The sequence below is a fragment of the Tribolium madens genome, unplaced genomic scaffold (assembly GCF_015345945.1).
Source record: "Tribolium madens isolate multiple individuals breed KSU strain unplaced genomic scaffold, Tmad_KSU_1.1 Scaffold_91;HRSCAF=231;Tcas5.2_LG7, whole genome shotgun sequence".
Lineage (NCBI taxonomy): Eukaryota > Metazoa > Arthropoda > Insecta > Coleoptera > Tenebrionidae > Tribolium > Tribolium madens.
The window spans coordinates 8681887-8697490 of record NW_025401063.1 but is presented as its reverse complement, the minus strand read 5'-3'; the positions used below and the strand labels follow the sequence as shown (position 1 = coordinate 8697490).

The window sequence follows — 15604 nt, the reverse complement described above, 5'->3', positions numbered from 1 at the left end:
ATCTTTGCGCTTTATCAATAATTATTTATAGAATATTTCGATATGTCTGAATATCAATATTTATTAATAAAACATAATTAGTACATCAACAATATGCAATAAGAAATAATACCATAAAAAGTATAATACTCAACCGCTAGACATTAAAAATCAGTCTTTTCATCATTCACTTCCTAAAAATAGTTTATCAATCAACTGTTTCTTATTGACCTTCCCCATGGCATTTTTAGGAATCTCATTAACAATCTTTAAAACTGACGGCAAAGCATATTTGGCCAACTTCTCGACCCCCCAACTCCTCAAGTCCTCCAAAGTGAGACTTTTACCTTCATGTAAAACCACAATCGCTGCCACCCTTTGTCCCCATTCCTTATCTTCCACTCCTACAACTACGCAGTCTTTGATATCGGGATGTCCTAATAACGCAGTCTCAATTTCGATTGCACTGAGTTTATAGCCCCCAGATTTAATAATATCGGCACTTTTCCTGCCGAGAATTTTAAATTTGTTCTTGCTGATCGAATAAGAGGACACATCACCAGTCTTAAACCAACCGTCTTGCGTAAACTCCTTTTTCGTCGCTTCTGGTCGGTTGTAATATTCGCGAAAAACGCCGTCACTCTTTACCAACAACTCCCCTTTTATTTCCCCACTCACCACCCGCTTATTGTCCATCTCACACGAAATTTCTCCATTGGAATTGGTCATTTCGAGGGCGGCGACAGTCTCTTGTTTCGAATCTTCGTCGACTAGTCTGACTGATACTCCGGGTAAAGGCAGCCCCACAAAACCCGGCTCTCGATCCGAATCGTACAAATTTGAAAGACTCATCCCTGTTTCAGTCATGCCATACCTCTCCAAAAGCTTATGACCGGAAATATCGAACCACTGTTGATAAACCGGAACCGGAAGTGGGGCCGAACCACTCACCATCAACCGGACTTTGTTTTTCAGAATGTTCTTAATGTGTTCGACCATTTTCGGGTCTGAACTAAATACGCGTTTGTACTCCTCGATTAGTTTTGTATAAATTGTTGGTACGGCCATGTAGACAGTAATCCTGCGATCGCCCTGTAGAGGGCTAACCCCTAATAAATGCGCCCAAACCGCATTTGCATCAAATTTCGGTAACATGATTGTTTTTGCCCCTATATACAGGGGACAAAGTAAAGCGTTTACAATACCATGAACGTGATGTAAAGGCAGAGTATGGAGGATAACGTCGTTCGGATTCCATTTCCACGCTTCCAGGAGAGTATTTACTTGAAAAATGATGTTTTTATGCGTGAGGACAACTCCTTTAGGGTTGCCAGTGGTCCCACTTGTGTACAAAATAAGAGCATTGCTTGTACTGTAAAAACTGAGAGACAAAGGGGCCTCCAAGTCAGTTTTCTTTGTTACGACTTTTTCGGCTGTGTTTAATTTTAATTTGTCGTCAAGGACGTGCAGTTTAGTGTTTGTATTTTTAGCTACTCTTTGCATCAAATCAACGTATTGGCTTGTGGTTATTAGGAGACTTGCATTAGTGTCATTGGCGTAATACAGGAGAATGTTTTTGGGGTGTTTGGGACTTAGAGGCACCGCTGGAAAATAATGGTTGTGAAAATGTCTCTAAAATGGGTGTTTACATACCAATTTGACCAGACATCCAAATTGACCATAATGTAACCACATAGTCCGCATCTTGGGAACACAGGAACATCACCCGTTGGTTTGTTTTACCATCAACTTTTTGTGTAATGGTATTAGCTAATTCCTTTGCACTTATGAATAAGCTACCATAAGTGTATCTACCAACAGAGTCGCGAAGGGCGACTTTCTCTGGGAAGAGATGGGCATTGCTGAATATTGGAATTACGTCTCCCGATACCGACAATTTGGGTTTAGTTTGTTGCAGACGAATTTGCGTTAGTCTTGGAAGCCTCAAGCAAAATTTTAAGTGGCGACTTAGAAACAACATTGTGTGCGATTAATCTAAAATTATGTCCAATTTTATATTTTCAATGGAAATAAATAAAACTTCTCACCTCAAACAACTATAAACAGCGAGTTCGTACAAGTACTTGCTATCATATTTCAATTCTTTGAAACGTCACTTTAAAAACAAGGTGAAGTAAGGTTAAGTCAGTTTGCAGGGGTTGCCAACTACGCAGTCCCAAATTTATTATCACCGCACGTGATAAATTAGTGATTATTAAATAAATTGATTAACTTTATCGCTGCATGGCACACACTTGTTCTTTCACTTCTTCGATTTGTTGGGCTGATTTGAGCATAGAGTCCTGCTGGTACCCAAGGTGGACACAGATGAGTTGCATTTTTTTCAAATTACTTTCGCTATTTTCCATCAAATGTTCTTGAACCGCGAAATTGCGAGCTGAATGCATTAAAATCTGCAACATTTCGGTTGAAGGCAAGGCCGGGGAAGTGTGTTAAGGGCACCCACCTCGCTACTTTTCGATCCCCGGGTGATTTGTCTGGCAAGAGACGAAATGTTGTTTACATTGACTTGCACTCGGTCGGCTAATCGCATTTTGGAATCCGCAAATAATGATCTTGCACTTGTACTACTTGCAGATGCCATGCCTAATTTTTATATTCTTTTGAAATGACAAGTTATTGACATGCCATAGAAGGGTTTTTCGATTGGTTGTGATGGTATCAGTGTAAACTGAGGGATTATCAGGGGATTGACAAATACGGCTGCGCTTTACACACAAATTACAATGAGATGAAAAAAATATTGTATTCAAATTTTCATAATAGAATTTATAAAATCACATCTCTCGTAAAACGGTAATAGTACAAAAACAACATACGGCACTTTTAAAAATTATTTGGGTCTTCGGAAAATACTATTCAGGCGTCTGCCTCGACTAGGTGTCACACTCTGGCTCTGGAAAAAAGAAAGAAGGCGATTTTCAAGCAATTATAAAAAACGTAATATTTTAAATGTTTAAAAAATCATTGGGTTTAAGTTTGAAATTCATTGCAAATACGAAAGCTCCATGGAAACAAAGATACACGTTTAAAAGGAATGATAAGTATTGTTAGAACCGATATTATCAAAAGTTATTCAAGTACAGACAAAAAGGTAGATTGAAAAATTTTTGATGTAAAAGAATAATTTTTCTATGACATTGTCGACCAAAATATATTGTACGCGACTGTACTTGAAAAAATGCTTTAGATAATTTTCAATAACCTATTGTTTTGTATAAATATTTCATTTTTTCCATTCTATAAAGTAGAAAACACCGCCAAATTATTTTTAGCGACTTCAAGTTGTTCTGTTTATACAGAGTTATACAGAAAAACCTACTTCATCCGATTACTCGCTAAAAATCAACTGATGATTTCCACTTTTTTGACCTATTTTATTTTAGTTTTTTTTTACTTTATATTTTAAAATGGTTATTTATCACTACGATTATGAAGATAAAGAACATCATGTATTGTTAATTAATTTGTTTCATCCTGATTTATACCTCTCCTGTGTCTCTTGCGCTATTATTCCGTCCTGTAAACAACGCTTTAATCCTGCTAGGCGTCGACCTCTTGGGTGTCTTCCCATCAGGTTCCCGTGACGGATGCACTTCGTTCCCTTGCAAAGACAACCGACCCCCATTCTTACTAGGAGTCGGCGGTCCCGGCTTTTTGTACGTCGTAGTCCCAAAATCCTTCTTACGGGGTTTCTCACCGGGCAATAACTTACACAAACTGTCCTCAAATTCAATATTACCAGTCTGCAAAACAACATTAGAGCCACCACTTTGAGACACCAAAAACAAACCTTGATATCATCATCTTTGAATCGATTCGGACTGACAAACTGCATTTCGGCCGGATACGACGACTTCAAATGTGGAGGCACTAAAGAGTTTCTCCATGCCAGTTCAGAGAAGCGATTAGTGGATTCACGACTCGATGGTAAAACACATTTGCCTTCCTTCAAGTCGGTTAGATACTTATCGTTGAATAAATCTTCCTCATCTTCCATTTGTAAATTATTCGGGATTCCACTAACAGATGTTCGTCTGGAAATCGTGATTTCTTGAGTGATTGACGGTCGTGGTAATGTCGAAGCTCTTTCATTAGTTCTAGTCACTGTGGTGACAATATTTGAAACGGATTGCTGCAGTTCCTTCGTTTTCGCCTCATTGTCGATTTTTCTGTTCATTTTCCAAATTTCTTTCTCCATTTCAAGTAATTGAATTTTCTGATCGGCTTCGAACAGCTCCGATCTCAAATTAGCGATTGTTTTCATCATAGTTGCAGTTTCGCCTTGGCCGTCTTTAACCGAGCGAACTTTCTTATTTACTTCCTCTCTGTACAACTTCAACATTTTGTCTTTCATCTTCTCCAATTTACCTTCGTATTCGTTTCGGATGTCTTGAATTTTTTTAGTTTCGCGATTCGAATTTTCGTCGCGTTCTTTCTTTATTAACCGAACAAATTCTTCCTTATCTCTCGTTCTCTTGTATTTCATTGTATCGATTTCGGTCATAAGTTTGTTATTGTCCTCAAGCAGTTTCTCATAAGCTTCTTTAATGTGACTGAAACTTGCCAATTCATTATTACGTTCTTCGATTATTTTTCTTAGAGTAACAATTTCCATTTCGAGTTTTGAGTTAACACTCATCACATTACCGTAAGCCTCTCGAATGTGTTGAAGTTCTTGGTTCTTGTTTTCGTCACCTTCCTGTCTAATAGGAACCCCCTTTATAATCAATTCTTCATTTCTACGAATCAGTTCTTCAATTTTCGCGTCTTTTTCTTTCACCACCCGCTCATTATCTTCTTTGACTTGAATGTATTCGTGAAGAAGCTTCTTGTAAAGAGCATCGCCAGTTGGTGAAGATGGTACCTCACGTACTTTCTTCTTTTCCTCACGTAACTCCTTTAGAACTTTTTCCAAGTTATTTTTGGCATTTTCGGCCAAAACAAGTTTACGTTTCAACATCATGTTTTCTTTCTTGAGTTCGTCTTCCCTTGACTTATTTCCTTTCCTCGACACTCCTAAGATATTTTCCTTTTCGACTTTAATCGGTTGTGATTTACTTTCTAATTCTTTGCGCAAATTTTCGACTTTCTCTTTTTCTTCCTGTAACTCCTTTTCTAGCACAGCTTTTAATTTGAAAATTTCTTCCTTTTCTGACAACACGCCGTCTAGTTTTCGACTTAATTCAGAATTATCATTTGTGAGTTTATTTAAATCTTCCGACAATTTCTGTTTCACATTCAAAACACTGTTAACTTTGGAGTGAATCTGATCAAAACTCAATTTTAAAGCATCCATTGTTACAACTTCGCTTTGTTCCATTACTAAAGCTTGCAATTTTTCCACCATCTCTTGGAAATTCGTATTCAGTTTTGTCGCTGCCATATTTTTAGCTTTCAGTTCTTCAATTTCGACTTTTAGGTCTTTTCGTCGCTGTTCTTCTTGATGTTTGGCAAATAATAACTTTTTGAAATTTTCAAAAATGAATGTTTTAAAATCACCTTGTACAGCTTTGTCACCATTAAGGTTATTAGTTTTCAACAACTCATAAATCTTTGTCATAATCTCTGATTCTTTAATTTTTCCATCAGCAAGTTCCTCTTTCAAAGTCTCCAAACTTTCCAAATTCGTATCAACGACATTTTTCAAACCAGAAATTGTAATTTCATAATCTTGAATAGTTTCCTCTAACGATTTTATTTTCTTTTGGTTCTCCAAAGACATAACTTCATCATCTTCGAGTTTATTTTTTAGAAGAAGTTTTTCTTCAGATATTCGTTTCAATTCTTCACGGAATTGTTCGCTTTCTTTCCTTTCTTTAATCTCTTTTTCCTTATTTTCGTCTTCAATTTCGGTGATACGCTTTTGCAAAGATTCATTCACTGAAAAGAGATCATCCTTTTCATTAACCAACTTCTTGATTGCATCCTTTAGTTCATTGCATTCATTTTCTTTCAATTCCAAAGTGTTGTTCATTACAGAAATTTGTCTTTCGAATTCTCCGTTCTGTTCTTTGGCATGCTGCAAAAGCCTAAATAAGTTTTCTTTTTCCGAAGTTGCTTTCATCAACATAGCTCCAGTTTCTTCCAATTCTATTTTCGACTTTTGATACTGAATTCGGAGGTTTTCAGATTCTGCTTTCAAAGTCTCAGACAAAACACCCATTTCATTTAACTGTTTATCAAGAATTTCTTTGTCATTCCTCGACTCCTTGTAGTTCCTTTCCAAGACAAATAATTGATTTTGAATATCTTTATTAGTTTTTGAAAGTTTCTCAACTTCTAACTCAAGTTTCTCTTTTTCTTTCGTAAAAGATTCTTGATTTATTTCAAAAGCATCCGTTTTTTCTAAAATTTCCCTCTGTAAGATTTCATTTTTATTCTTTAATTCGTTCAACTGTACTCCCACTTGTTGTAATGCCGTCTCTAGTGCCTCTTTTTCATTTTTTAGCACCTTCTGAAATTTTTCAGCAGACTGTACTTCACATCTAAGATTTTCCAAGGCTATTTCAATCAAAGATTTCTCCTCTTTTACTCTTTCTAATTCTTTGTTGCTAGTTTCTAAATCGTCGACATAATCAGTTAATTTATCTTCAAGAAGTTCACATTTTTCATTTAGTTTTGTGACCAAGGCTTCATTTTCATTTCTTTCATTCATCAAAACCTCATTTAGTTTTTCTTTCTCCGACCGAACTGTCTCCACTAAAATATGTAAATCTTCCAAATTTGTTTGTAGATTTAAAGTGACAGTTTTCATTTCTTCGAAATTGCTCTTCTCATCAAACAGTTCTCTTTCAAGACCCTTCTTTTCATCGCATAATTCTTCTTTTTCCTGTTCAAGAATTCGCATTTTTACCATTAAGGCACCATTTTCTCCTTCTAATTTTATGACGACCTTTTTAGTATCTTCCAACTGTTTATCAATGTCTTCATTCTTCATTTCCAACGCTTTTATATAATCTTGATCTTCATTTAGTTTTCCTTCAAACTCATTCGTGAGTTGTCTCATATTTTTATATTCACTTTCCAAAAGGGACTTCTCTTTCTTCAGTTCTTCGTAACTATTTTGTGTTTCATCAAGGTGAGATTGAATGGTTTCTAGCTGAAGTCTTATCTTTTCTGCCTCGTCCAAACGAGTTTCAAGCGCGATTTGAATGTCATTCAATTGTTTCGACTCGGCAGTTTTTGACTCCAAATCAATTAAAGCCTGACTTAAATGTTTCTGTAGGTCTTGAGATTCTTTGATCAATTTTCCATTTTCTTCTTCTAAATTCTCAAGTTTTTTCAAGAAATCCGACCTTTCTTCACGAGATTCACTCAAATCGTTAGTTAGCTTTTCCACTTCTAGTTTTAATTTTTCTTCAACAGTTTGTGCTTCTCTTAATTTCGATTCAAGATGATTCTTTGAATTTTTAAGTTTCTCTTCCTCTTTCCTGACTGTTTCTAAACTAGTAAGAGCGTCATTGAGATGTTTTTGAACTTCAACAATCTCATTCTCAAATTGATGTTTCTTCTTCTTTGACTCCTCCTCTAATTCGGTTAATGCTTTCTTAACCTCATTTAATTCCTTATCGTTCGTAGACTTTTCAAGCTTAATCTTTTCCGATTCGGATTTTAAGTATTCCGACTCTAATACAACTTGTTTCAAATCTTCCTCAAGTCCACTTTTAGTTTCTTTCAACTCAGAAACATTTTTCTGACTCACTATTAAATTATTATTTGAATCGTCAAGTTCTTGTTGTAGAGTTTCAATCTGTATTTTTAAAATCTTATTCTCTTGTTTCGATTGATCTAATGCGGCTTCAGTTTCTTGTAATAAGTAATTTGTTTTGTTATTTACTGATTGCATTTGTTCCAGCTCAACTTTTAAAGTTTCTGAACAAATTTGAGATTTTTCAAGTTGCAATTCGAGAGACTTTTGCAGTTCTTGCAATCTTCCTATTTCTTGTTTAGTCATTTCAAGAGTCTGCGAAACGTCCGAAAGTTGTTTCAAAACGTCTTCATTATACGATTGTAGTTCTTCACTCTTTTGCGTTAACTTCCGATATGAATCCTCCAATACGTTTGTTTTTTCATACAAAATGTTCTTTTCTTCTTCTAATCGCGTGATGTAATCTTCACGTTTGACCAACTGTTCATCCACCGCTTGTTTCTCTCCTAATACCATATTAACTTCAACTGTTAAATTCTCCAAATGTGTCTTAGTGTCATGCAGTTTCTTTTCAAGCTCACTATAGTCAAATTGAAGCTTTTGCGAATAGCTCTGACTCGAATCTAAACGATCCAATGTTTCCTTCAATTGATTTTGAAGAATATCCATCTCAGAATTTAACTTTTCGTTAGTTTTTTCCAAATCAACAATTTTCTCATCTTTGTACTCAAGCTTTATAGTCAAATCAGATTTCTCCTGACTCACAATCAACAACTGTGTATTTTTATTAGAAAGTTCCTGTTTAAAGGCAAGATTTTCCACACGAAGAGTTTCACATTCTGATGCAAGATTCTTCGAGTAGTCTTGAAACTCGAACAAGTGTTTTTCAAGTGATGTTTTAGTATTTTCCGCCTCGTCCAATTTCGAAACCAATTCGTTCTTTTCGTTGTACAATTCGTTTAAAATCGTATGCGTTTTTTGGTTGTCTAAGAGGACATCGGCCAGCTCAAATTGGAGTTTCTCAGATACAGCTTTAGATTCTGTAAGTTGATTTTCAAGGGATTGAGACTGCTTTTTATTATCCTCTAATTCGTCCAAAGCTTCTGCTAGCTGTTTTTCCACTTGCGCAATGTGAAGTTGCAGAGAATTAACCTTCAAAAATATTAAATTTTAGTAAAGTAGAAAATAAAAAGTTATAAAAATATTACTTCTGCGAGTAATTCTTCTTTATCACCTCTGAGAGTTTCTAACACTTCATCAGTTTCTTGCAGTTTAGTTTCGACGTTCTTAACTTTCGTTTCCAAAACATTACTATTTTTATTTGCTTCATCCAAAAGAGACTGAGTTAATGTTAATTGTGTTTGAGCTGTTTCTTTATCGTTTTCTAGTGATTTTACCTGAAGAAAAATAATTTGTAGATGTGACAAAAGAAAAACAAGTCCAATAATAATTAAATATTTTTATACAAACCTTAAAAATATTTTTCGATTAGATTATACTCAAAGTTTTTTTGTTAGATATTATGAAATAATCAATGCACGTATTTTTATAAGTACCTTGGTCTCAAACTCAGTGTTAAGATCCTCAGAATGTTTCAGCTTTGTTTCAGTTTCAAGCAAAACATTCCTCAATTGCGTCACACACTCCTCCGTTTCTCCAATCTGCTTCTTCAATTCTTCAATTTGCTTTTGAGCATCCCTCAACTGCACCTCAATGACGGAACAAGCGAGATCTTCAGGACACAACTCCGTTTCATTTAAAGGCTTCTCTGTTGAAAACTCAAACAATGAACTATCGTTTTTCGGATTCTCGCGATACTCCTCCAACAAAGCCGTAAGTTCGGCACAATGAGCCTGCATCTCCCTCAACTCCTTCTCCTGCTGTTTTGAATGTTCTGTCAAATTTTCGAAATTGCGCTCTGTTTCAAAAAATTTCTCCTCCCAAATGTTGGCTTGTTGCTCAATTTTCCGGAGACGCTCCTTCGTGGCGTCTTTTTCCTTCTTGATTTCGTCCTGTTCGTCCTCGATTTGTTTAATATATTGCTCGAGGGTTTGAATTTCGGAACGCAGACGTCGTTGCAGTTCGCGACTGTCCATGTCCTGGAAATTGGGCGGAGTGCGATTTTCGAGGGCCCCAACTTCGGCCCTCAGTCTCGAAATTTCGTTGTTTTTTTGTTGCAATTGTTGTTCGATTTTTTTGCTTTTTTCCAATTGTAATTTAAGTTCTTCTTGTAAGTCGGCTTTTTCATAGCGTTCTGCTTCAATTTCTGATTTTAGTTTGGAAATAATTTTGTCTTTTTCGTGTAAACGACCAAATTTTGATATGGGGGTTTTTAGGATGTCCTGAAGGGGGCTGTTTGAGCTACATGACGTTTCAACTGACAACCACTGATTGGTTATTAAATGATCGGAAGCGTCATCAATACATGACTTAATAATGTCGCTCATGCTTTCTTTATTAACGCTTGTTGTGGTTTTTTGGAGGAAATTGCGGATTATTAATTGTGTTGACTGTGAGAGGGAGTGACACAAGGGGGACGTCAAGACGTCTCTTCGGTCATAAATGCATGTGTAGTGCATGAGGAGCGAAATGATCGCTTTCAAATCGATTTCGGGTAAATCAAATAAATGAATTTCGGTCTTATTGTGGAATAAATAGTTGGGATAGTGCCTTCCAAAGAGATCAAAAATGAACGTTAAAACATCTTGTGCAACTTGTGCATCTCGAGATTTAGATCTACAGATAATAAGTTAAATAATTAGGTAATTAATATAATGGTAACTTACATGACTTTTTGTAAATTTGAGAAAAATTCGCCATCGCGTAACTCGTCAAGTTTGTTGATGTTTTTGCAAAGTTTCAAACAGTTAACCTAGAAATTGGGGAATTTGGCTCAACTGTTTTTTCAATAATAGATGACTTACCCATTCAATTAAAACGGTGTTCCACTTTTTATTATCCATTCTTACAAAAATTTCGTAATGAACCGTTGCACGTTTTAAAATTGTTCACCCGGCACTTGTCAAACGGTTTGAAAACAAAATAATGAATCTGATTGGTGACGGTTATCGGCCAACTTCATATTGTAACGGTAATTTTGGTTTGTGGCCAATCACGTACGACTTGTGCAGTGGGTAATTTAAAATAGGATGGGGGGCTCAGGTTTGAATTAAAACCAGTTTTCAGTCATCGTCAACGTTTCTACTCTATTTCAATTATAAATATAAAGACAAGTTCTAACAATATATAAAATAACTATGATTCAATTTTCAACTCGATGTAAAACGTATTAATTTTAATGAAAATCAACAGCCTTGGATTGTGTAATACCGCGTTTACGTAAGGTTTCATCCATTCGTAATTGTTCTTTTTGAAGCTGCATTCTGATGGCACCTAACTGAGTTAATATACTTCTTCCCTGGCCGTCCCGTAAGGGATCTCCATGGTTGACGATATTTTTTTGCACCGCAGGAATCTATAATACTCTCGAGACTTACAACACAATCACTTGTGTTTAAATCGACTAACCTGCCACTTATCTTCTAATTTTCTAACTGCATCTGACCTACTGGAATTAAAAGGTACCGAATTCTTTAGTTCTTTGGCAACGGGCGAGTGCGCTTTCAATACTGGTATGGGAAGAGTGTCCTCGAATCTGCTCGAGCTGCTCCTTCTTTGCAGCTTAGGGCTTCGCCGGATCAAACTGAGGTCCTGCTGTGTGGCACTGTGCCTACGTTGTACATTACTTAATCTATCTTGAATACTCAACGTCTCTAGTCTATTCAACGTATCTTGGCGATTTAACGAATCTATTCTACTCAACGAGTCAAAACGACTGAAAGCATTATATCTACGATGAGTGTCATATGTATTTAACGAGTCCATCCTGTTCAACGCGTCTTTGCGATAATACGAATCGAATCGGTTCGGATTATACCTGCTGCTGCTGCCACTCGACATATCGGCGAACACAGAAGTGGATGGTATGTTGAAGGAGTAAGGATTGCGGCGAGACACGGGTGGAGAATAATGCGATAGAGTTTTTGAGGCAACGTTGGTGTTTCGAAGACTTGACACGCTACTTTCAGACTCGGTGTGTTTACGCAAGCGGGATTGCAACTCGTGCTTCCTCCTCAAAAGGTCCTCGCTGTGCCGACGCATCTGCCAACCAAAACACGTTTAGTATCCCCTACGCCTAAAAAAATACTAAAAACAAAAACACAAACTAACAAATAACCTACTCCTTGATTAATACTTACCTCCAATATAACACAAAAATAAATATATAAATAAAATAAATAAAACGTCACAAAATAATTAATTATTAATGAAAACAAAATGAATACAAATTATAGAACAAAAAAAATGGTAACACAATTCGGTAATTTTCTATTTAATGCTGCACCTGTTCATCTCGGCGACACCTGCGTTGTTCTTCGATCGCTTGTTCCTCCTGCATCCGCAACAGCTGTTGCTCCAACCGCTTATTCTCCAACTCTTGCTCCCTCCTTTCCTGTTCCTCCCTCATCGCTTGCAAGTGTCTTTTCTCCTCGATCTGCAGTCTCAACTCCCTTTGATAATTGTCACGTTTAATCCTTTCCTTTAAAGCAAATTGCCACTTAATCGCCCTTGAATTTTTCCCTCACTTACCCTCTCCAGTTCTTCCGCCCGGTCCTGATAACTGAACCCGTCGAGAAAACTGGGCGAATACGAATGTTTCAGATCAGACAGCAGTCGCTCTGCAATAAAACGACTTTATTGGTCCGAATTCGGTGCAATTGTGAGATGTTTACCTCTAGGACTGCCCGTCCGCCTATTCGACAGAATGCTCTTCGGCTTGTCCATTTCAGGCTTCAATAAGGCATTTTGAGAAGTTAATCTTTGGTCGGCGCGGTACGGTGATAGATTCCGACTGTTTTGCATAACAGAGCTCGAAATGTACGAATTTAGCTCCTTTTCCGGTGTGTAGGTCTCATACTGTACCTAAAACAATTGAAAGTCAAGTGAAAGGGACAGATAATCATTGGTTGTGACATTGTTATGACCCTTATTTTATCTACTGTACACATTCAACATAATGCAAAGCACAATTATTTGTATGTACAAATGCGAGTTCTGGTTATTGTTGACAAACCTCCTCCCCCATTTAAAAATAATTAATTAGGGGTTAACCACCTCCCGAATGTTATTTACTGTTTACAAAATAAATATTCTTGAATTGGACTTTGTTATTGATGTTAATATCAATACAAACAGAAAAAATACGATGCTCCCCATTACATTTTTAGTATTTTACCTTGACGTGAATTAGGTCTTATAAAGTTGCTAAATACTGGATCTGATAAAACCAAATTCTCATTTTTTCTAAAAAAGTACAATTAATTATAATTGACAGATCAAAATTATATTCACAATTTTATAAATTGATTTTAACAAATAATGACAATTATAAGTAGCATTTGGTTTCCAAAGCCAGAAGAGATTTTGAACATTCAATTTTGATCAATTAAAATTAAACGAAGGACGGTGAAAATTTCGAAAATTAAACTACACTGTGAATATAAGAGAAAAATCCAATTTGAAAGACCTTAAAGTTCTAAATAAATAACCAATAAAACAATACAACAAACGTACGAGTTTGTAGACACGATAATAAAATCACAAAAAAACACAATTCTTATTATGTAGAACACCACGAAAAGCAATTTTTCTCATAATTGACTTACTTTTTCTGTAGTATCTTAGACACTAATAACCCAATTATGCTAAAATTGCATGTAATTATAACGAATCACGCAAGGAAAGTATAGAGAATAATATTTTCCACCCTATTTCAACATTCTTCTTTTTCTTACTTTTTAAATTATTAATAATAATCTCACTAAATAATTAATTGCGTTTCAGTCTTTATTAACTGATAAATAGCTGGTTAAAAAAATGAATACATTCATAATTTTTATGAAAAAAAGAATTAATTTATTAACACAAATGACCGACCACATTACTGGCAATAATACTAAACCATATCCAAATTTATCCAAAGTAATAAAATTGAATTTTAGATGCAGTTGTATATCAGTTTATATCTCGTAACAAATTGCGGAATAGACTTAATGGATTAATTAGACTTATAGGTATTATGAAGTATTTTTTTAAGTTTATAATTCATTTAGCGAGATTTCGGATGTGTGTTGAGAAAAATAGGTGGCAAATTTATGAGGGGGTTAACCCCAGTTGATGACCTGTGTAAAGAAGCCCCGTCAAACATGCCGCCCCCCAAATATGTACACTACGTCAGAATAGCAAAAAAGCGTTCACAACTTACTAAAGGGCAATGAATATTCTGTAAGTCGGTTTGCACGGCTCGCGTCACCACGTTTCCGGTCAAAAGACAATTTTTAAAATTACGTTCGCTCTGTAACACAGGGGTTGAGATGACATGGCGGGAAAGCGAGAGCAGCGGGAGTGATTTACCTTAGATAAATGTTCGAGATAATCAGCCCTTCGTCTTTCCTGGAGCAAGTTGCGCCTCTGCTCATACTCGCCGAGCCCGAGATAGGGAGCAGCCGACACCCTCAGTTGGGGGTTGTTGGGGCTGTACTCGCCGTACCGCAACATTTTGCGGCCGCCGCTGGCATTCTGAAAAAACGCAATAAGACATAAAAGGAGCGCCCCACGCAAGACGATTGCTCATGCATAACGTTGCAAATTAAACGGCACTCATGCTTACCGGGCTGATAGCGACAAAAGCTCGCTTAGTCTCCTCTAACGCGCCTTCATTACTACTTAAATCAAGTCGTTCGATTAGCGGCAGGTTCTAAAACGAAAAATAAAACGAAGCCTTTCCCAAATCAAGCCACAAAAACTACAACCTCGGGAAATTCAGCGATACTCACTTGGTTAACGGGTGATGAGTTGTGGTTCAATGGCAGGTTTTCCTTGTTTTCGGGTGATGGTACATTATTGTTCTGTTGGTGTTCATTATCACAAGTTTTGATCTGAAATTTGCCGAAAAAAGGCGTGCAATGACATGTCCCAGAACAATTTTTTCAATGAATTTCAAAGATGAAAATGAACATGCACATCATTTTTAAAACTTATAAATAACAATCACAAACTAAGTTGGGAGGAACAGAGTCTTAGAGATGTGAGGGTCAAATAATAGACATCACCACCAACCACATTTCACCCTGTCATGTTGGATTTTCAAGAAAATCAATAATAAACAAGGTCAGAAAATAGACGCTCCCTTTTTCAGGAAACTGCTATCTATATCACGCTATTGGAATGATAGGCGGTTTCAATAAAGAAACATTTAATTTGTTCTTGTGGTGTCTTTGTTGGACCATCACATTTACTATGTTTACGACAAGTTACAAATGGATAATTAACACTAACAAAGGTAACAATAATAAACCGATTGCACACTCATTTACCTTCATTATGTAAAGAGGGGCTTGTGTTACTATTTAGTGGCATTTTGCCAAGAAAACGCAAATTTGCTCATTCATCAAAATTCAGTCATAACATCATTTGATTTCTGCTTCATCACAATTTATTAGAGTAAATTAACTAATAAGTGCCAACCTGATGGATTTTTTCTTCTTCTTCGTTTGTCAAGTCAGCCAATCTTCCACTATCTTCTTGTATTTGAGATTTAAACAAACGGATTAGTTCATTTATGTCCCCAGCCATAAAACTATTTCTACGAAATAATACTTAAAAAAGGGCCCCAAAACACTACTAAAATTGTATAAAAAAATGTAACCAATAATGCGGTTGACTTCACTTTTTCACAAAATTGGTCACTTTAAAAACATAAAAAATGGTAAACGAGAAGTTATATTTAAAAAACGTTAAAATGTCTCTTTTTCAAATAATTAACATTTAAAAGTGACAGTTAAAACTTCATTCTACAAGAAACAAAAATGACACCTATTTTTAATCACGTGA

General features: G+C 36.0%; 3 protein-coding genes across 3 annotated transcripts; all 3 read right to left on the bottom strand.

Annotated features, from left to right (window-relative positions):
• Positions 1-43: 43 nt before the first annotated feature.
• Positions 44-2182, bottom strand: LOC123011739 (malonate--CoA ligase ACSF3, mitochondrial). The gene is made up of 3 exons (XM_044409331.1): positions 2028-2182; positions 1633-1974; positions 44-1583 (listed from the first exon to the last, which is right to left on the bottom strand). Exons 2-3 carry the CDS (start codon positions 1958-1960, stop codon positions 163-165), a joined length of 1749 nt encoding a protein of 582 aa, XP_044265266.1. The 5' UTR covers positions 1961-1974; positions 2028-2182; the 3' UTR covers positions 44-162.
• LOC123011740 lies at positions 2045-2671 on the bottom strand. The gene is made up of 2 exons (XM_044409333.1): positions 2447-2671; positions 2045-2393 (listed from the first exon to the last, which is right to left on the bottom strand). Exons 1-2 carry the CDS (start codon positions 2582-2584, stop codon positions 2214-2216), a joined length of 318 nt encoding a protein of 105 aa, XP_044265268.1. The 5' UTR covers positions 2585-2671; the 3' UTR covers positions 2045-2213.
• A 61-nt stretch (positions 2672-2732) lies between these two features.
• Positions 2733-15599, bottom strand: LOC123011809 (nucleoporin nup211). Its single transcript, XM_044409449.1, has 17 exons — positions 15239-15599; positions 14548-14649; positions 14382-14468; positions 14126-14290; positions 13977-14066; positions 12445-12634; positions 12302-12390; positions 12057-12251; positions 11180-11812; positions 10953-11126; positions 10576-10623; positions 10438-10523; positions 9208-10387; positions 8860-9048; positions 3794-8803; positions 3489-3746; positions 2733-2896 (listed from the first exon to the last, which is right to left on the bottom strand). The coding sequence occupies exons 1-17, from the start codon at positions 15344-15346 to the stop codon at positions 2834-2836; spliced, it is 8667 nt and encodes a 2888-aa protein (XP_044265384.1). The 5' UTR covers positions 15347-15599; the 3' UTR covers positions 2733-2833.
• Between the last annotated feature and the right edge of the window lie 5 nt (positions 15600-15604).